This window comes from Anser brachyrhynchus (assembly GCF_964034855.1).
Source record: "Anser brachyrhynchus genome assembly, chromosome: 25".
NCBI lineage: Eukaryota > Metazoa > Chordata > Aves > Anseriformes > Anatidae > Anser > Anser brachyrhynchus.
Window position 1 is genome coordinate 6,841,663 of NC_137718.1, and position 19,605 is coordinate 6,861,267.

General features: G+C 50.5%; 1 protein-coding gene across 11 annotated transcripts in view; it reads left to right on the top strand.

Moving 5' to 3' along the window:
• Positions 1-2,143: 2,143 nt before the first annotated feature.
• ETS1 (ETS proto-oncogene 1, transcription factor) overlaps positions 2,144-19,605 on the top strand; it is a 77,340-nt gene continuing 59,878 nt past the window's right edge. Inside the window, exons 1-3 of one of the 11 annotated variants that reach the window (XM_080568001.1) lie at positions 2,144-2,294; positions 8,932-9,014; positions 11,259-11,403. In XM_080568001.1, coding sequence (XP_080424127.1) covers positions 8,943-9,014; positions 11,259-11,403 — 217 coding nt within the window. In that variant the 5' untranslated portion in view covers positions 2,144-2,294; positions 8,932-8,942. Of the gene's footprint in view, positions 2,295-6,121; positions 7,094-7,202; positions 7,220-7,726; positions 7,983-8,931; positions 9,015-11,258; positions 11,404-19,605 lie in introns of those variants that run through there. The other 10 variants (XM_080567995.1, XM_080567998.1, XM_080568004.1 and 7 more) reach the window with 10 other exon arrangements.

Consider the following 19,605-nt stretch of genomic DNA (forward strand, 5'->3'; position numbering starts at 1 on the left):
GTCGCTGGGCGCTTCCAAGTCCCCGCAAGGGCTAGCACAGATCCATGCTTTGCTTAGGAGCTTGTGAAAATCCTCGAAGGACCCATTAATGGGTTTATGTGCATACATGCTGTGGGTGGGCGGTTTTGGCTGTTTGTCGCTCCATGTGTTTGAGCGACCCGGTTCTCCTGGGCTGGGAGGTGAAGAACAAGAGGGTCCTCCGCGCCTGTGAGCACGGCGGTTTCGCACATTTGGTTCCTCTGGGAAGCATTTGGCAGCGGTAGATGCCACAGAAGCCTTGTGCAGGCAGAAATTAAGAAATTACCCACGTGATAGTGTCTGCAAATACTGTTTCAATCTGTGCTTTGTAAATGTCCACTTAGCTGGGAGTAGCCAAAATACCAGGTTTTGGACTAGGAAAGGAGGTCCCTGGGAGTTATTTCTCTCCGCAGGCTCCGCAGTGCTTCAGACTGCATTTCCAGTGATGGCACTTAGACACACATGCTGCTGCTTTTTTTTTTTTTTAATGGTAAGGATGCTGCAAACTTCCTTGTAAGCTGACCTCTTCTGCAAGTTTTCTGGCGTCAGTGCATTCAGGCAATAAGGGCTGAATCCCGTGGCTGTCCTCTCACTGTTATATTAAACTTTACTACCAGGATTTCTGGGAGAAATCAGAGCAGCTGTTCCCGGCCTCCCATTTCATCCATAAACAAAACGTCCCAGAACAGCACATTTTGGTGTTTGGGCTGCGAATGCTGAGGGGACAGCAAGAGCCTGGGGCTGCCGTAGGACAGGGGCAACCGGAGCAAAGCAGGAGCTGCGCAAAGCGGAGATGGGAGCAAACCAAGGGGGAAATCAGGTCCTTGTGGGTGATTTTGGGCTGCAGAGCTGAGGCTCGCACCCAGATCCCAGAGCTGCCATGTGCTGGCTGGGCTGGGGGATGCGAGAGGGGCTGGGACCCGGTGCTTCACCCCGCTGCTGGGGCTGCTGGCTGGGGCTCAGCCGAGCAGGAGCTCAGGAAGGCGGCGTGGCGGGGACGTGTGCCGGAGCAGAGCGCATTTCCAGCCTGGAGCCCTCTCCTGGAGGAAAAGGCAGCTCTGCAGGATGGGTGCATCCTCCTGCATCCAGGGGTTGGGGGTGGCACTGGGAGCGTGGGGGTCCCAGCCGGGCTGAGAGGCTCGGGCAGGCCAGGAGGAAGGAAGCAGAGCTGTTCGGAGCAGAGCGGGTAATTTAACCCCAAGTTTTAGGAATGAGCCCACTGCAACCCGTGTTTCTGCCTCGTCCCTTTCTCTGCCCAGTCGGGAGAGCGCTCGCCTGCTCTCCGAGCCCTGGCAGTCCCCTGTCTGTGTACAGCATCCCTGGAGAGCCCCTGCCCTCTGGTAGTGCCTGGGTTAAAGCCGCCTGGGGGGTGATGCAGTATGGGACCATCCACCTCCAGCAGAGGAAGAGGCTGACCCAGGGGCTCCCAGTGCTGTCCGAGTGCTCTCCCCACTACGGGTCTGCGTATAAGTGGAGATTGCTCCAGCCTTTATGATTTTCAAAAGAAGCAGCAGCTACCCTGGCTTCTTTTGGCATGCCTGGTACCAGGAGCACACGGTGAGGGTTTTGGGGCACAGCATGCTCTGCCTGTGGCAGCAGGGGAGCCTGGTGGCCGGATCCTGCCCATGCCTGGGGGTGAGGCAGACACCCAAAAGCACAGCGGTGCCTTGGGGTGTGCGCGGGAGCGGGAAGCCCAGAGGTGCCCAGGGGACCTTGGACGGAATAGCAGTTTCTGGCATCAGGCACTGCCAGGCTGAGCTGAGGTTAGGGGCTCGGCGCCCGGGCTGTTGCTGGATAAACCTTGCCCAGATCGCGCCCTGAATGCCTTTTTTTCTCAGCCTCTCTGCAAGAATAACGCCCACCTCACGGGGACTCGGTGGGGCCGGCTGACCCCCGCATAGCACACCGAAACCCCGGGACAGCTCAGCAGGAGCCCCCAGCACAGCAGCAGCCGTGCAGACCCAGCGGCCGCCGCCGAGGCCGGGCACCCTGCGGTGGGCTCGCGGCGTGACATCTGCCAGAGGTGGTGGCCCTTCCTGGCTGGCGGTGGCGGCCAGAGCGTGAGCGGCGTGGAGCTCGCCTTTCCCACCGCCCTGGATGCGGGGCTGACCACTCCCCCTCCCTTTGAATAGGCGGCCCTGCCGCAAACACTATGGTATTTCCATCCTCTCCAGCTCCGGCGCAGAGGATAGCACCAGGTAGCTGGAGAGAGATCGGAGACAAGTGTGGGAAGCCGTGGAGGACATAAGCTTTTTCCCTGGTCTTCCAGATAAGTAGTAAGTGGCGGTGGGGAGAGAGTCGCTTTAAACTCTGCTGTGGGCTGTAGGTACCTGTGTTCATTTTCAGGATACGTCTAAGATTTGTTTTGCCGGTGATTTACTTTTTCTCTCTCCATTCCCAGTTTCACCCAGTAACTGATTCATGTGTTTGCTAACGGTACCGCAGGGTCTTATAAGTGTCTGAGCTGATGCTTCCCTTAAAAAATCCTTTTTATTTTTATATAGAGAGTACATAAAGTTTATATGCATGTTTTGGAGAATGCTATTGTGTTCCTCATCTAGGCAGAAGGCTGCGCCTTGGCATTATTACAGTGGATTGCATTTGCAGTTCCTCCTATTTTTCGAGTTAGGTTTTTGTTTTCTGGGTGGTGGTTTGTTGGTTTTCGCTGCGAGGAGGGGGAGAAGCGAGGTGCCCGGGCTCAGATGCTCGCTCGGCTCACTGCAGCCAGTGCAGCCGGGGGCACAGACACACTGATGGGGAGCGGACAGGCTGACGTTCACCCCTCAGATGGGGCTCGCTTCTGTCTAGGGAGATGCTACAGGGCGTTCGCTGCTGCAGTTCTGCGTGTTTTCACTAGCAATGGCATCCCCCAAAGGGCAGAAAATGCCACAGGTGCCAGTGTTTGCGTTTGGTAGGAGCTGGAGTCAGGAGCCCTGAGTGTGGGAGCTGTGGGGATTTGCGGCTGCACCGCTGCGGTTCCTGGGGAAGGGCACAATCCTGCACCCCTCACCCAGCCACAAGGAGCCAGCAGGAGCCGCGAGTCCCTGAGACACGCACGCAAGGCCTTCCCCCTTCCCTTTAGCCTCTAAATCCTCGCTTTGCATGTGGCCACTCGCTCGGTACTGCAGTTACCATCAACTTCCCATCCTGTGCTGTCAACTGACACCTTTGGGGGCTGTGGGCTGGGTCCGGAGCTGTTTCCTGGTTGCAGCCTCATTCATGCTGCCTCTAATCCGGCTGCGTTTTGGAGCTCGCCCCTGCCTGTCCTGTAAACAATTTTCTGGCAAGCCAGATATTTGCACCTCGGGCAGCAGGGAATGACTGCTCTCATCCAGTGGTTGTGAGGTTTTTGGAAGATTGCAGAGCGTTTTGTGCACCCGGCATCAGGACCTGTGCATGTCCCCAGCCCTCAGCTTCACCCCTGGGCTTTCGGGGTACCACGCACGTCTCCAAACCAGAAAACGCCCCTGTGCTATTGTCACTTTTTTACATCGGGCAATGTACAGAGAAACTAGTTTCTCTTCTCTAACTTTCTACAGCTGTTTGAATACTTAATGCTTAGCATTTTCAAAACACCAGCAGATTTGGGCAGTCTGGTCCCAAACAGGGAGTCTGGAGCAAAACACCAAAGCACAGCTGGGCCTTTGATCCCACAGGGCAGTTTGGGCTCTGTGACATGGGCAGTGCATGTTCCTTGTGGGGCCAGATCCTTTCCCAGGGTAGGGGAACCCTTGCAGAACAGCGAGAAACATGTCCTGTTCTTTCCCCATTTGCTTTGCCCCACCTGGGGATCTGGCCCATGACGCTGTGCTGTAAGTCTGTTATTTCACAGAGGGAAATACATGAGTGAAATAACAGATGACCTAATTAACCCCCCCACCCATTCACATCTTCCTGCTGCTGCAGATAGCTGCTCTGATCCAGGAGCAGCAGTGTGATTATTGGCAACCGCCTCCCTGCTTTAGCATCCCACCCAAACCCCCTGCTCGGCACCACCTGCAGGTGTCACTTCGCTATAGATTTGGTGATGCCGTCGATGGTGGCATTACTCTGGCTAAATTACGATATAGAAGCCTAGTAGTAGATGAATGATCAGGGTAAAGGAGAAGTCTGAAGAAGAAAGCAGCTCACACCCAAGCGCAGAGAACAAGGGTGTGTGTGTGTGCCTATAAGACTGATCTGATCCACAACCGTGCTGGCGCTGCCTTGTCAGCAGCCATCCTGCCCAGCCGGGGTTTGTCTGGCCAAGCAGGCAGGCTGCCAAGGCACCACCAAATCTCCTTCAGGTCTGGCACTTACCGAGAAAAGCAAAGGCACGGCGTTAGCACAGCGAGTGATGTGCAGAGGGGCAGCCCCCCGCCCCACGAGCTGCGCCAGACCCAGACCCAGCACCGACAAACTTCGTAGGGCAGCGCCAACCCCGCTGCAGTCACTGCTACAAAGTTAAGGCAGAGGCTTAGGGGCACAGATACTCAGCCTCTCACCCTCGCTTTCTCTGTATGAGCTTGGGCAAGTCCTTTAATCTCTGTGAGTATTTACTGAAGGTGCAGGAAAGCAATTAATATATTGCTCTATTTACTGTAGCAACATTATTTCCCACCCTGCCTGGCTTGCCTTCAGTAAACGAAGTGTTATCTTTGAGGACGCTGCAAAGTTTCTAAATCAGAATAAATGTAGGAGCCCCTGGTATGAAGCAGAGACAGGAGGTGGCCGATCTGTTAAAAAGCATGTTTTGTAAATAGCTGGCAGCAAGAGAAACATGCTCATTTCTATTGCTTGTATCCCTGCACCAGGGATGCTCCTTTTATTTTAAGCTGGTGCCAGGGTTTGATGAATTGGACGAGCTTTTTAACATGCCAACAGATCAACAAACACTATTCCCCCTGAGGACTGAATTGGCAGGCCGCCTGGAAAGTGTTAGGGTTTCAAGGGTTAAAACCTTGCGGAAGAATGTCATTTCCATGAGCTATTTTCCCCACCCCCTCAAAGATGATAAATTATTACTTGATGAAAAAATAAAATGGCTATCACTAAGCAACTTTGGGGCAGTGAGCTGCCAGCGCAGCAGCCCATGGAGGATGGGCACGTCGGAGGTGCTCCTTTGCATTTTTAAAGTCTTCACTCCCGTTCTTGAAACTGGAAATATTTTGATGGGGTTACTAATGCTGCCCTTTGCTCCTGACTCCCCATCTAATCCCAAGGAAAGGGAATCTTGTTGGTTTACTGGGATGGAAAAAAGCACCCAAATACTGATTTGCAGCTGTCCCGGTCGTGCTGCCCTTCAGTGAGACCCCTGCTGGGCTGCCTGCCTGGGGATGAAGGATATGGCGTGGGCAGAAGCCTTGCGTGGGCTGACAGCTTGGAAACTGGGGAGCGCTCTGAGCCATGGGGTCTTACAGAACACAGGGAGACCAGTGCACAGGGTGCTAAACTGGGAAACAGAGACGGGAGTCTTGTCTCTGCCACAGGAAAGTCACCGTGGTCTCGCTCGGCTTCCCTTTCCCCATCCTTCAAACAATGTAATCCTTAGACACTACAAGGGAATCTTCTAAAGGGTCTTCAGGCATCCAACAGATACAGTTCACCTTTGCTTTATGTACCTTTTAAACTTTTCCCTATTTTCACAAGGGTGTGCATTTAACCAGGAGGACAAATCATTTTTCCCTTTTTAAACTAAGCTTGGTAATTTGTTTTAAATACATCTCATGTAAAAGAGGAGGGAAGGATGTTGAAATGAAATTAGAACTTTAATTTGGTTTAGAAATGACCCAAGAGTCTAATAGCTTCGGCCGGTAGCTGATCAAGCCCCAGAATAAATGCTGCTTTTCCCACACATGTTTTCACAATAAGACAGGAATAATAAGAGCAAACAATAAGACTGAAGTCAAGCTGTTAAGTCATTAAGGATTTTACCAAATGGCTCTGATTCCCCTCTATTTATTAACAGTCTGCAGCGAGCTGTGGACCTTGATTATCTCAGTGTAAATCTGCAGTGATTTCCTTAATTTTGGCCAAGTTACCTGACACAAAGAACGTTATCATTTAATTCAGTTCAGCTGCAAGCTCCTGAGTGGTCATTAAAGCTATCTAATGGCATCCAAGGGGAGGAGAGGAACTATTTAGGCTCTTATTAGAGAAAGCTCAAGAGAAGAAAAATATGGCTCGAACATCAGGGAAACTTGCTGACAGTGAGAGATGTATTGGGCTGTGAAGTAGTTTCCTATGGGAAGTGGTGGAAGTTCTGTTAAAATTAGCCTGGACAAAGCACTCCTGAGCTCCCTTTCTGCTTTTGTCTTGCCTCTTGTTGCTGGCTTTGCCCACCTCATTTTCCAGAGCACAATTTGTCTGCTGTCTGCATGGACCCTGCTCACCTGCCTTTTCCTAGCAGGGCTTGTCTTCCAGCTCTCTTTCACTGTCTAAAAGTCTGCATCAGGCTGGCGGGTGCGTGTGGCTGAATTTAACTTGCGTTTGGACTGGAGCTGCCTTAAGCTGCCAGGGGTGGAGGTACGACCGACTGCTGAATTTGCACTGTATTTCTGCCCCCCCAAATTGTTCTTTCTAGCAGTAAACTTGCCTTGAGCACAGTGTGCAGGGGCAGAGAAACAGAAGAGTAAGCTCTCCTTGGAAATTTATTGGAGGCACCGGACTCTGTCTAGAGATGATAACTCCTCTTCTGCAGTGCGGGGCTCAGGGGGGAGCTGCCGGTACTGTATTGCAGTTCTGCAGCGATCTTATTAATATTCTTTATTGCATGAAGCCTTGTCCTGGGTGTCAGGAGGGGTTAGTGCTTCTCCAGTGACTGAAGTGTTGTACCGCTCTGAGCATCGATGTGTGGTACTTTGCTGGAAGGTTCAACTGGCAATACTATCTTGAAAAAAAACACAAACAACATTCAGCGAGGCATGAAAACAGTTTATGAGAACCGGTGTGACTTAGGTGACTTGATCAAAGGAGAAAAACAAAGCCAAGCCCCAACTGCCTCCTGCACAAGCTGCGAAGCAGGAAAAAGAGCTGCTCGTGGGTACTGCTGGTTCAGCGCCGTAACTCCTTGCTCTCAGGCGTGCGTGCTATTGAAGTAGGTGGACTGGGCTGAAGATTTCTCTGTCTCCCTCCATTTGCCAGCGTCTGTCGTGTTTTGATGCAAGCAGTTTGGTAGCACTAGTCCAAGCCTCAGAGCATAAGGCAGATCAGTCATTTCTAGGTGAGATGGTTATGCTCATTTAAGGCTACGAGCAGGGCACAGGCATGTGATTGAATGGGACGAGGTGACTTTCCCTTCGTTATCTGAGTCACAGAAACGGGCTCCATGCACCTTCTTTGTTTTCTCCAGCTGCAATGAGATTAAGCAAACACTTTTTAACGCCTAGTTAGAGCAGGCTGGGAGGGTGTGCTCAGATGCTAAGATTAGTTAAGGCTTCTCAGCCACAGCAACTTGCAATATGTGTGCTTTCAGGTTTGCTCGAAGTGCAAAGAGAAACGGCGTTGTTGTTCTTTCACCACATTGGTAGTTTTCAGCTTTGAGAATTAAAAAGAGAAGTAAAAAAAAAAAAAACCAAAAAACTGGTGTTAGAGCAAAAGTTAGTAATAATAAGCAGGAAATGATGATGATAATTTAATACGCATACACATGCAGGTGTTTCACGTTTGGCCATTAGTCACACCGCGTGGTGGGAGGCTCTATCTGCAGTCCCTGCTCGCTGGAGCAGTGAGCGAGGCACGGCGGAGGCAGGCTCTGCCCTTGGCTTTGATGTTCGCTGGCCCGGGCAGCAGCGGAGCCCCCAGCCCTGCGAGCAGGGAAGATGCAGGGGGAGGCCGGCAGTGCCTCTGGGGGCTATTTGTGGGTGCAGCGTAGAGGTGGAGGCTGATGGTAACGTGGCTCTGCCTGGATGACGGCTCGGCTGAGGGTTTGCACCTGCAGCAGTTACAGTTGGTAGCAGAGGAGGTCTGCAGAAATCCAAGGGCAGGTATTCTGCGGGAGCTGGAGTTGCTGTGTCCTCAGAGAGGTTAAAGCAGTGGCGGTGCCTCTGTTTCTTGGGCTATGCCCTGTATTAGCGTGATGAAAATAGCCATTCCCTTTGGCTCCAAGTCATATCCTGCTTGAGTGAGGCCTTCTGAGCTCAGGCAACTCCCCTTTTACTCTTTCCTCCCAGCACCTTTATGTTATGTACTTCAAAGCACAGAAAGTTCACTGGCCCTTTGTATTCTGCTGTGCGTTTAAAGGAGAGGAGGTAAAATATCTACTTATTGGAAAACAGAGCTAGATTTCAGCTACTCAGCTCTGAAAATGGGCTAACCAGTGATTAAAAATTGCATCCAGCAAATAGCACCAGAGGGAGGACTTGCTCAGAGGAGTACATCCCATGGCAGGAATGACGTTAGTCAGGAATATGAACCTGGATCTCAGCAATACAGGGGAGAGCTTTAGCAAGGGGGACTGAAGCTAATTCAGGTTAACGGAAGATGTTTCTGGAAAACAGAGAAGTTTTTTGGTTTTGATGAAATTTTTACAGGAAAGGTGTTGATCTCAACAAACTGGAGGGGGAAAAAAAATTGGCAACAATTCTGCACTGGTTCTCCAGCAAAGGAAATATGATCTCATCCACCCTCAGAGCAGCTCCATCAGCTTCCAGGTGATAATTCATTCAGCATTGTCCGGCTCCCATCAGTTTACACTAACGGATTTGTATTCGCGTTGTTGATATGTACACATCCAATCACAACACCAATTATTAATACAGATTTTTTTCCCTTTTACTTTTCCAGCTTAAAGTCATTAAGATGATAGCCTGGTCCCACCTTAATACGGCTGTGAGAAAACACAAGTTATGCAGTGGGTCTAGCTGCTGCTCTCAATTTTTATGCCATGCCAGACTCCTGCAGCAGAGCATCTAATGTCTGTCTCCATTTCTGCAGGCACCTCAGAGATGATGAGTTACTATATGGACACAGCCATTGGCAGTGCAGGCCCTTATCCTTTGGCTCGCCCTGGAGTGATGGTAAGAAGAGAGATTGGGTTATTTTTCTATCTCTAGAAGTGGGTTTTCTCTTTGGCTGCTGTGACATTGCCAGACCATTCATTGACACGGCTCGGTGTTGACCGCTAAATCGTTCCAAGGTTTCATGTAGTTCAGAGCAGTGTCCAAATGCTGAGTGTTTACCCAGAGCTTATCTCAACCTCTTGAGCTTGCAAACCCAAGCTGGAAATAGGATCGCTGCATCGGATTTCCTGTGCTTGTCGTCAGAGGAGGATTGTTAGGGTAACCATTGTCCTGCAGCCTCCGCTCTCCACACTGACCTTCACCTGCTGTGGATGAATGCAGCGGCATCAGCACAAAGCAGATCAAGCTTTGGAAAAGCTTCGGTTGGTTTGGCTGGAGTTTTTTGGACAAATATGGGGCTTCCTCTCCCCAGGCAGTTCCTTTCTGTTTGTGGAGTTGACGGGTGGTTGTGTGCAATATACGTTACGGTGTGATGCTGGGCACGCCTGTGCCAACTGCCAGCAGCTGTGGGATGGGTTTGACAGTGCCTCGCGTTGCTCCTGAGCTGGGACTGTGCTTTCTTTGTGCTGCCCGTCATCTTATGTTTACACATGACCTTTATTTAGAGAAATCACAGTAATGGACATTTGTCCAAAAAAATTATGGCTAGTGTTAAAGATCCTAGATGAGGTTGGATGTAAGCCATAACTGAGCTGACGCAGCAAGGGATACAGACAACTTGCTAGAAAGCAGAATTTTCACCAAATTAGGAAGAAAAGGCCACTATGACACATGAAAAATGTCTAATACAGCTCGATATCTTCCTTCTAAATGATTCCAAGAATGCATTTGGCATTTAAATATTGATTGGAAATGAAGCAAAACTATTTCTGTGTGGGGAAATAATAAATTAGATGACTGAAAACATCTTGAATTTATTTACAGGTTTCACTACATGTATGTATATGTTATTCTCTTATCAATGTATTCATATATGTAAAATCCGATATGTGGTATACATGCACATACATCTATGTATGTATATATGCCATGTATTTTTATAGGGCATATGTATATATATATTTTACAGCTGTATATATAAAAATTATATCCTGTGGTTATTTCCACATATCTATGTATGCTTGTGTGTGTATATATATATATATAAAAAATTTTACGGATCCATACAAACAAGGATGTGGATTACATATAGTGACAATCACAACCTAGGCCTATATAACATATGCCTACATAACACATGATCCATACATGTATCTGTATGGTATAAGTAATGTATATAGGGCATAAGCATGTAACAGTCTATTATGTGAAGCATATGCAATAATACATGTTTATGCACATACATACATTTATATGTGTACCTAACTATCAATAAGATAAATAATTATCACAACAATAACAAACCCAAACAATGCAAGCATCAATGTGGCCGTGAATACAAACACAATGCTGAGAGCCAGCACTTCCCTCACTGTGGGTCCCCCACAATTTTGGGGAGACTGTGGGGTCTTCTGCCTCAAATTGTCCAAAAAAAAAAAAAAAAAGAGTTTTTAGTTGGCAGGGATGAAATAACAGCCCTCTTTTGGGGTGTCCTTCCCGTGGCACCTCAGCTTGCCCTGGGACTGTCCCTGAGGAGGGCAGCAGTACAGGTCCCTGCCTGCTGCCATTTTGATCACCACAAGCCCCCAACCCCCCTTTTCCTCCATTTTGTTTTTAAAAGGAGCTTTTTGACCTTGTCACGACCTGCTGGGTGAGTTTTGAGGTGAATTACACCAGATGACACTGTTTCTTCAGCTGCTTGACTCCTGGCTGCTCCTTGAGCCTGTTCAGCACAGGCAGTGTTTTACCTGGGAAACAACCAGGTTTAATAACAGGGAGCACAGCTATGAAAAATAGTATTTTCTCCAGAGGTGCAGATGGGTGGAAGAAACAGGTTATAGGGCTGGTGTGGTGGCTGCAATTGGCAAACCTGCCATCCTGGGGATGAGTCTTGCTGCTCCATTGACTGCTGCCTCGGTTGTTGGCAACAAAAATCATAGAACCATTTAGGTTTGAAAAGACCTCTAAGATCAAGATCACTGCCGAGTCCACCATTAAAAATGCAAACTCTTCCTCCCTTTTGCTGTTATTTTGCACCTGAGTGGGTAGGAAAACGCTTTGTGACTTTCAGCTGGAAGGGGGTGGATGCTTCTGGGTTCGCTTTGCTTGCTGAGGTGACATTTTCCCTTCTCCCATGGCCAGAAGCAAGGCGCTGTCGGCTCCTGCGAGGATCCCTGGATGACCTGCGGGTTCCAGTCCGCCTGCTACCAGCCCAGGGCCTGCTACCCGCTCTGGGATGAGTCTGCCATACAGGAGGTGCCCACCGGCCTGGAGCACTACAGCACGGGTAGGACCCCTCGTCCGGGGGTGTGTGAGGAGGGGTGGCGCGTTCCTCCTTTCTTGGTGTGGTTTGGCGGTGTGCTCAGGTGGGAAGCTGAGGTTTAAAGTCCTGGTTTAATGTGCTTGAGGAGTGTATTCTCCTCTGTCTTATGTATCCATAGAAGAGCTAACAGCAGCACTTCTGGAAAGCAGATCTGTATCTCCCTTGCTGGCCATCAAGGGTCTCCCTCAGTGGAGATGAGGCTAGAAAGCGGATAAAAGCCTTAAAGCTGCTTTGCTTCACTAAAAGTTCTCCTCATGCTGGAAGTGATGTTAGTCCTCCCTGCTTTCAGGTGGGGACTTCTGCGAGGTGTGCAGGGACGTGCACGCACAGACCCTTACGTCCAGGGATTGCTGCCCTGTTTTTTACTCCCTGGGGTCTTGACAGATGCAGGGTTTACAAGAGGACACCGTGTGCTGTAGCAAGGCAGAACTGCCCAGCTTCTTGTTGCATCGTCAGTGCTTCTAACGTGTCTAATGGCATTAGCACAGCCTTCAGCTGGTTTCGTTTGGATGATGATGGGGCCTCTGTGGAGCATGGAGTGGAGCCCGGGTCTCCTGAGTTTTAATGCTGCTATTACAGTAATTTTGGCTCTCTTGCCCTTGTAGCTCAGCTCTGTTCCCTTGCTCCTGGGGATGGTGGTGGTATAGTGTTCAGGCGGTGCAAAATAACCACAACTGGAGCTGTGTGGCTGTGCTGTGCTGTCAGGGTTGGATGGTTGTGGTGTGCGGTACAGTTAAGCCATTTCACTGACTTTGACTAGATGATACTATTCTCTAATGCATTCGTACTTTCAAAGTCGTTACAAAATCGCCTGTGACTAATTCTTGCCATGCACATCGTTCAATCTGTGAATCTTGAAGCAGAGCTTTGCAGTTTGGGCTGCTGCTTGTATAACCAGCCGGCAGTGGGGATATCAGATGGGTGGTGAAGGACTCCCCAGAGACAAGGCATGAGCGAAGAGCTTTGGACCTTGGTGCAAGGCCTGTTTCCACTGCAGTGTGGTGTGTTCCCTGACCCTGTGTGCTGCTTTTCTTGGAGGTTTTGCCTGTCCACAGCAGTGTGATTGGTTTGGGGAAGAGCTTCCACCAGATATCACTTCCCCATTTGTGCTGTGGCAAAGGAGAGGGCTTGGGTACACGGTGGCACAAGCCAACCACAAAACTGAGTGAAAGAGCTCAAGTTGCATGAATGTGACCTTTGCAAAGGGCCAATATGAAGTTTATGTTTCACTTAAGTCCCACATAAGCCTATCATGAAGCACATAAATCCCATGTAAGCTTTTGCATGGCATGTGCTGGTCTTCTGTGACTTGTTCCTGGCTCGTTAGTTATGCACATTGGTCCCTTGGGAGGGGAAAAGCCCTGATGTTTAGAGACTTTTTGCAGCTAAAGAGTTCAGCAGAACCAGTAACTGTTGCGGTCAAATGTACAGTTTGAAATCTCTCCTTGGCAAATATTCAGGCATTTTGATTTTTTTTTTTCCTTTGGTGAGCACTTGTGTGTTAGCTGGAGATGGACACAGAGAGCTGTGGCTGGAGAAAAACTCTGCTGTCTATTCCCAGCCGTTCTTATTTCAGCTATTTGCTCAACTCCTGTGGGTGACCTCTCTCAGCGTGATGTCAACTCTGCTCTGATGAAATCTGCCCTTGCAGCATTTGGATTTACTCAAACATTTTGCAAATCTGTGCCTGGAAAGTTTTCTTTGTGTTTTTTTTTTTTTTTTTTTCCCTACCCTCTCCCCTTTTCTGTGAAAGTGCTCTCTCCAGGGACCAACATATCTGCAACCCAGATCTTCATTACCCCATGCTGGGTCTGTGAAATTTCTTGCTGCAAAGTTTGGAGCCTGGTTCAAAGCTCAGTGAAGCCAGTAAAAAAAAAAAAAGTCATTGTCTTCAACAGGTTTTGATCCAGCTTTCATTACACCAGGACTGGTAGGACAGGCCTCTCAATCTCTTGCAATACCTAAGAATTATCTTTCAGTTCTTCCTGTTGCAGTGCAAGGTACTCTTTCTCTGATATTTTTTTAATATACTGTCGTTTCTTCAGAGTCTAGAGCAGTTTCTAATTTTAAATGAGAGGAAATTCTCATTTGTATACACTGCTAGGAACGGTCTTTCATTTCTCCTTTGTGTTTCGGGTGCACATTACAACCATTTGTCATCTATTCTTCTGGTGTACCGGAGGCTATTTTGGTTTTCATGGTCCTGGTGTTGGTGAAAGAAACAAGTCAACAAGGAAAATGCAAGTGTGAATATATCCTCTTGTAATAGAAACCCGCAATACTTCTAAAAGTTTTAGAGCTGCTTGCCTTTAGAGAAGGTATTTTGCCTCTGAAACTTGGGTGTTTATTTATGTTGCACTTAGTCTGCTAAGATTATTTGGTGATAAGCATAAAGGAAAGCTTGATGTGAATTTAGTTTGTCAATAGAGACAAGGTGAGACAAGAAGAGGTGTGGTTTTTTATTATTATTTTTTTTATTATTTATTTAGGCAAGAATTTGGAAATGTATATAGTCAGGTTTATTTGCTACTTTGCTATCACAATCTGCAATGCATAGGTGGGGACTGTTACTGCCTGGAGAACAAACTATGCTTGGTTTCATAGCAAGTAAAAGGCACATCCCCAAAGTGTTAGAAAATAACTAGCAAGAACGGCCTGGTTATGAAAACTAGCTCCTATGGGAACAGGAGAGTAGAAGCCATTGGTTCTTGGTTGCATTATCTGGTGAGCCAAAACTAAGGGTGCTGCGTATCTACCTGATGAGCCAGGGCCACTGACAGGATGCTGTCATACTTAGCACTCAGATGTTTAGTGCCTGGGGCAATAGTATCCTAATATTACCCTTTGGTAATATTTTTCGGCTGATACAAGGTTAGGCACAAAACTGGAGTGGAGGAAAAGATTCGATAGTGGTATCGGAATTTCAGCACTGACATCGTCCCGGCTGCGCTGCCTTTTTGAGCCAAGGTCACTTTGACAACCCCTTCCACTATGAACTGGTTTATTTTTCTTAGTGATAAGGGAGATAAAACTGTTGTTAATGGCAAGAGAAAGATGAAATGACTCTCGCGGAAGAAGTTTCTATGATTGTTGTTGTGCTGAGTTAGCATTCTTGGACTGAAGGTGTTTCCAGCAGTTTGGACACTACAGGAGCCTTTGGGTGAGTGGTTCTGTTTTCACTCAAGCAAACGGGCTTGAGTTTGAGGTTTGCAAGACAAGGAATGAAATTAAAGCTTCTAGAGGAGAAATTAGAGCTGTGGGTCTGACCCTGCTTCCCTAGTTTATGCTGCTGTGAAAGCAATGCTGCTGATTTTGATCAGGCTCCAGGCACTGAGACGCTGTCAGAAATAAAAGGCACCGCGTCGGGCTGATCCCCAGCACCCAGAGCAGTTCAGGCCAGTGCCGTGGGAGGGCACGGTGCAGAGAGGACAGACTGACCCAGCCTGTGGCCGTGCTGTCTGGCCACATCGCCTCGGTGCCACCTCTCAACCCAGAGCGTTTTGGGTTTGTTAGCTTGGGGGCAGCGTGTCCCTAAGGCAGCGAGCCTGCATCCAAGTGGGCGCCTTAGGTTGGGTCCCTGCAGCCTGGGCCATCGTGGTGTCACAACAGGCTTGGCAGGAAAGTAAAGCCCTTGGAGCTGAAACAAAGCATCGCAGCTCGATGCGTTGCCCCGTGCAGACAGCGCAGGGATGCCCTTCCCTTTGCACCCACCCTGCTCTGGCTGTGATCTTCCTCGAAGCCCCACTCTCAGCTCAGACCGGGCCGCAGGCAGAAATCCCCCAGGGGCTGCCTGCATCCATCGCGGGCTGTCCCTGCTTTTCCCCACGTTGCCCTCCTTTGCAGCAAGACCTGCTCTTTCCCCCGCTGGGTCCCGTTGGATAGCCCCGGAGGAAAGCTTTCTGTGAGCATTTTCTGGGCTGTCTTCCAGGCCCACGCACGGAGGAAGGGAGCCTGGGGAGGGGGAGAGAGGGGGAAGGTGAAAGCCGACCAGGCTCAGCCCGATGGCTTCTCCAGCTGCAGCACATTTTCCAAGTGAAGCTTAAAAAAAAAAAAAAAATCTGCATTTTTTTTCATGTCCTTTTATCCTATTTTTAACTGCGGCCTCCTTCCTTTTCTCAGCCTCCTCCAACACTTCCCCCCCTCCCCTGCGCCGCTGCCTCCCCCGCACGCTCTCCGCGGAGATGAATGGGCGTCTTTTCACAGGGCACGCACATCTGCTCGCGGCTGCGAGACCTAGCAGGACTTCTCAGGCAGCTCGTGACGGCTCCGCTGGACCGGCCCGCCTGTCCTCTCCCTCCGAAATAAATGAGGAGTGGGCAAGGGAGGACGTGGAGGAAGGTGAAGGGAAACAGCAGGTGGGGGGGAAAAGGAGCGAGCCACCGCGGGGAGGGACCAGGGAGCGCCGAGGCGGTGGGTGCTAATTCATGTCAAGGCTCAACAAAAGCCATGAAGAAAATCCTCTGTGTAGCTGCCTCCGCCCAGCCCACGGCCGCTCGATTCCCCCGCACTCGCAGCTTGCCCTGCCTCGTCCTTGGGATCCCGTTGTGGCTCTGCCACGGGGCATGAACGAGGCCTTTCTGTTGTCATCCTCTGGCCAGTGAGGCAGCGCAGCCTCTTGCAAGCCTTAGGGTCTGGAGCTGTTTATAGCTGGCTGGAATGGGTTTTCTTGACCCTTTTTCTTCCTGGCAGTCTTTGGGTTTTTCATTGGCTCTAGTTCAAGTCATGTCACACCTACCATAAATGAGTGCTCTGGGTTTGTTGAAGGGCATACACAATTTTCTCCATTAAGAGCACTTACTCGAATGTAGCGGTGAAGAGAAAAGATCCCCCTATGCCTTGTGAATGAATTGTAAAGCCACCGGCTGCCTGGGGTGTCTGCCTCTCTCCTGGCCCTTTTGCGAGGGCCCCCTGAAAGATGCTGAGCAGTTCCTGGTTTGCTCTTCACGTTAGTGGGAGCTGAACTCAGCGTCTGATCAGTGTGGATCTTCGTTTTGCAGGTGAGGAGAACACGTGCAGGCGACCCTGCGATACCTAGTTACGCTCCCTCTGCACCCCTGCTGTAACCTGCTGCGAGTCACAACGTGGAGAGGTTTATTTGCACTGAAGCAATAGAATGACAAAAATCCAGGCTTTCACTTTTCTGTTTGTTTCCTGCCTGACTCTGGAAAAATCCCTGTCTCGCCTCGCAGAGACAAAACCCCCGGGAGATCCCTGCATGTTGGGTCATCACCAGAGAACGAGCACCGAGCACTTTTCCCACTTGAGCTGCAGACTGGTGTCAGCTGGGGATCGGCTGCTGCGCGGGGAGGAATCGTGCTCTGGGCAGGGAGTCGGTGCTGGATGAGGCTGGGAGAAAACGGGAAGGCTGTTGCACGTTTTTGGGGGTGCTGCCTACAGCTTTGCTAAGGGCCTCCAGCAGAACAGGGGGGCTGGAGCTCAGCACGAGGCAAGGCGCTGGTAGTGCACCGCACCAGGAACATCACGAAAATGAGCAGCAGCACCGGCAGCTTCGGTGTGCTGTGGGGAAGGAGTAACTCGATGCAGGAGGCACTAAGCCACAGGCTGGTCCTTAGTGCCTTGAGGGTGGCTGCAGGTGCCTCGTTTGGCATTGCTCTTGGAGGAGCATGGATCCCTCTGTAGGGATGGAGTGAATCTCCCCCTGGATATACTTGTTTCCATCCTGTGCCCCCAAACGCTTGCTTCAGGAAGGCCACGCAAAGCGCAGATGCTTCTTTGAGCTTTCCCAACCCCCTTTGCCTACACAAGTGTGCTGAGACCCAGGAGCGTTTGCTTCAGGGGATACCGGGCAGCAGAGCATCCCCTCCGGGGAGCTGGGGATGCACGTGGCCAGCCCTTCTTGCAGCAGTGCCCGTGGAGGGCTTTGCTGTGCTGGCTGGAGCAGGGAGGGCAGCAGAGTGAGAGCAGCTCCTGTTTTCTCTCTGGATGGACAGGGCTGGCTGGGTGATGCTGGGTATGTGCAGGGCAGGCAGAGGGGGACGTGGAGAGCACGGGGGGGCTGGGACCCTGAAAACAGCCTGTTTCTTTCAGCTCCTGGCAGCGTGAAGCACCTCTCTCTCCCTCCAGATGTTCACTGTGTTTATAGCTGCTGAAGCAAGAGGCTGAACTCTCTCATTAATACATTTCTCTCTCCCTCTCTCACATTGAAGCCAGAAGTCTCAGCTCAGAGGTTGCAGCTGGAAAGGAGCTGGGGGTGAGGGGTGGGAGAGAGAAGGGAGGTGTATGCGAGCCTCCCATCCCATTCAGCTCCCCCCTCCGCTTTCCTCCCCCCGAATCCTCCCAAAATACACATGCCCCGAAAAAAGAAAAACACTAGCAGATTTTTTATTTCAGAAAGTAAACACTTAGGCCATGGGGGTCTGGAGGTTATGGGAAAAGAGGAAACCATTGGGCTAATCAGGCCGGGACACACTTCCCCTGCTGAAATAAACCAGAAATCATTGCATTACAGGGCGCCGCCGCGGTTAACCCTGGTGCTGCCAACACAGCTGAGCGCCGGGGAGCTGCGGAGAGCTCGCAGCCTGCCCACGCGTTCCTTCCCTGCTCCCTGCTTCTGAAGCCAGAGCGAAGAGCTGCTGCGGAAGGGGAGCCAGCGCGCTGCAGCGGCCCTTTGGCATGCCAGCCCCTTGGGAGCGAGTCGTTGGGAATTTTTAGTAGGAAATTAAACCTTTTTTTTCTATGGTTTATGAGCCGTCCTATAGAATTTCATAGCTATTCTTGCCTGAGAACCCTGCCTGACTGCTGCAGACATCTACAGAAAGGAAAGCTTTCTCTGCTTGGGTCAGCAAGATTTGGGGGTAAAGTCTGCAGACCCTTGAACAGTTCTCAGAAAGCTTTCCGCCCTTATTAGGATTGCATTAGGTGTATAAATTACGAGATTACTGATTACTTGGTTGCAACCCTTGGGGAAGGAATCCTTCCTGCTTTCTTTTACGCCCGTGTTTGCAGAGCACACAGCGTATGGGGTCTGCCTGTGGGATGGGGGACCCTTGATGCTCTTGCAGGCCGAAGGATAGCTGTAGTCCAGGTGTAAGTGAGCTAACTGGCCCTTTGTAGCTACTTTACAAAGAGAGCTCGATTTTCTCTCTCTAAGCCTGGCGTTGGGCTTCCCCTGGCTCCGTTCACAGTGTGAGTTGCGTGCTATAAGTGGATACCCGCGACCAGGTCTCACGCATCTTCCGACTGCTGCAGCTCTCTGGGTTTCACAAGGGCTGGATCTCTGAGCGTGAATGTTTATCGCTGTAAGCGGGTATTAGAGATTGTCTGTTACCACAGGCCCGGCTCTGTTTCATCAGCGCTCTTTGCTGTGATTGCTGACGCCCTTTTCATCCTGCCAGGCTGAGATTGCAGGGGAGCCCCGTGGGCTCAGCACGATGCCCGTGCTGATGCAGCCCATGGTGGGGTGCGTGATGCTGCGCTTCGGCGCCCCAAGGCTGCGCTCGCCCTGCAAGCCGCTGCTGGCAATCACCGGGAGGGAGCAGAGCCGAGAGGAAAACCCAGCACGGAGCGCTTTGTAGCCGGGGGAAAGTGATCTTCCCAGTGACACCGCTGCGGGAGGCTTTGCCTCATCCGTTTCAGTAAGCGCTGGCGGTGAAAGGTGCCGTCACCGGTTCCTTGAGCCGTCCGCCAGGCCCTTGCAGCGTTCCCACCAGAAGGCAAAGCCGCCGATAGCGCGCGACCGGGCAGCGCTGCAGACCTGCGGGTCCCGCCCCGCTATCTCAGGAATGCATTTGAACAGGAGCTGTTACTGCAGCCTCTGGAGGTCGAAGCTTCAGATGGAAATCAGGCTGTATGGAGATAGTCCCACAGGGCAAATTTCAGAATTTTTGGAGTCGGTGTTCAGCTCAGATAAGCCCTCGAGAGCTCAGATACTTTATCTGAGCCTTATCTGAGCTATTTGCATCACTTCAGCCTGAGAAACCATGCTGTCAGACGTTTGGGGCGGGGATGAGTTGTCTTAGGATGGTCTGTCTGTCTTTTTATTATTTCTAACACACAGACACCTCCAGGACGGGGCTGTCCTGTGCCACACACAGCTCAAAGGCTGGGTAGATGGAGAGCAGGAAGGAGAAATGCCCTGCGCAGATCCATGCGGTTGTAAGGGCAGGGTTAGGACTGATGTTCCCTGAAAGCTCTGTGACGGATGGC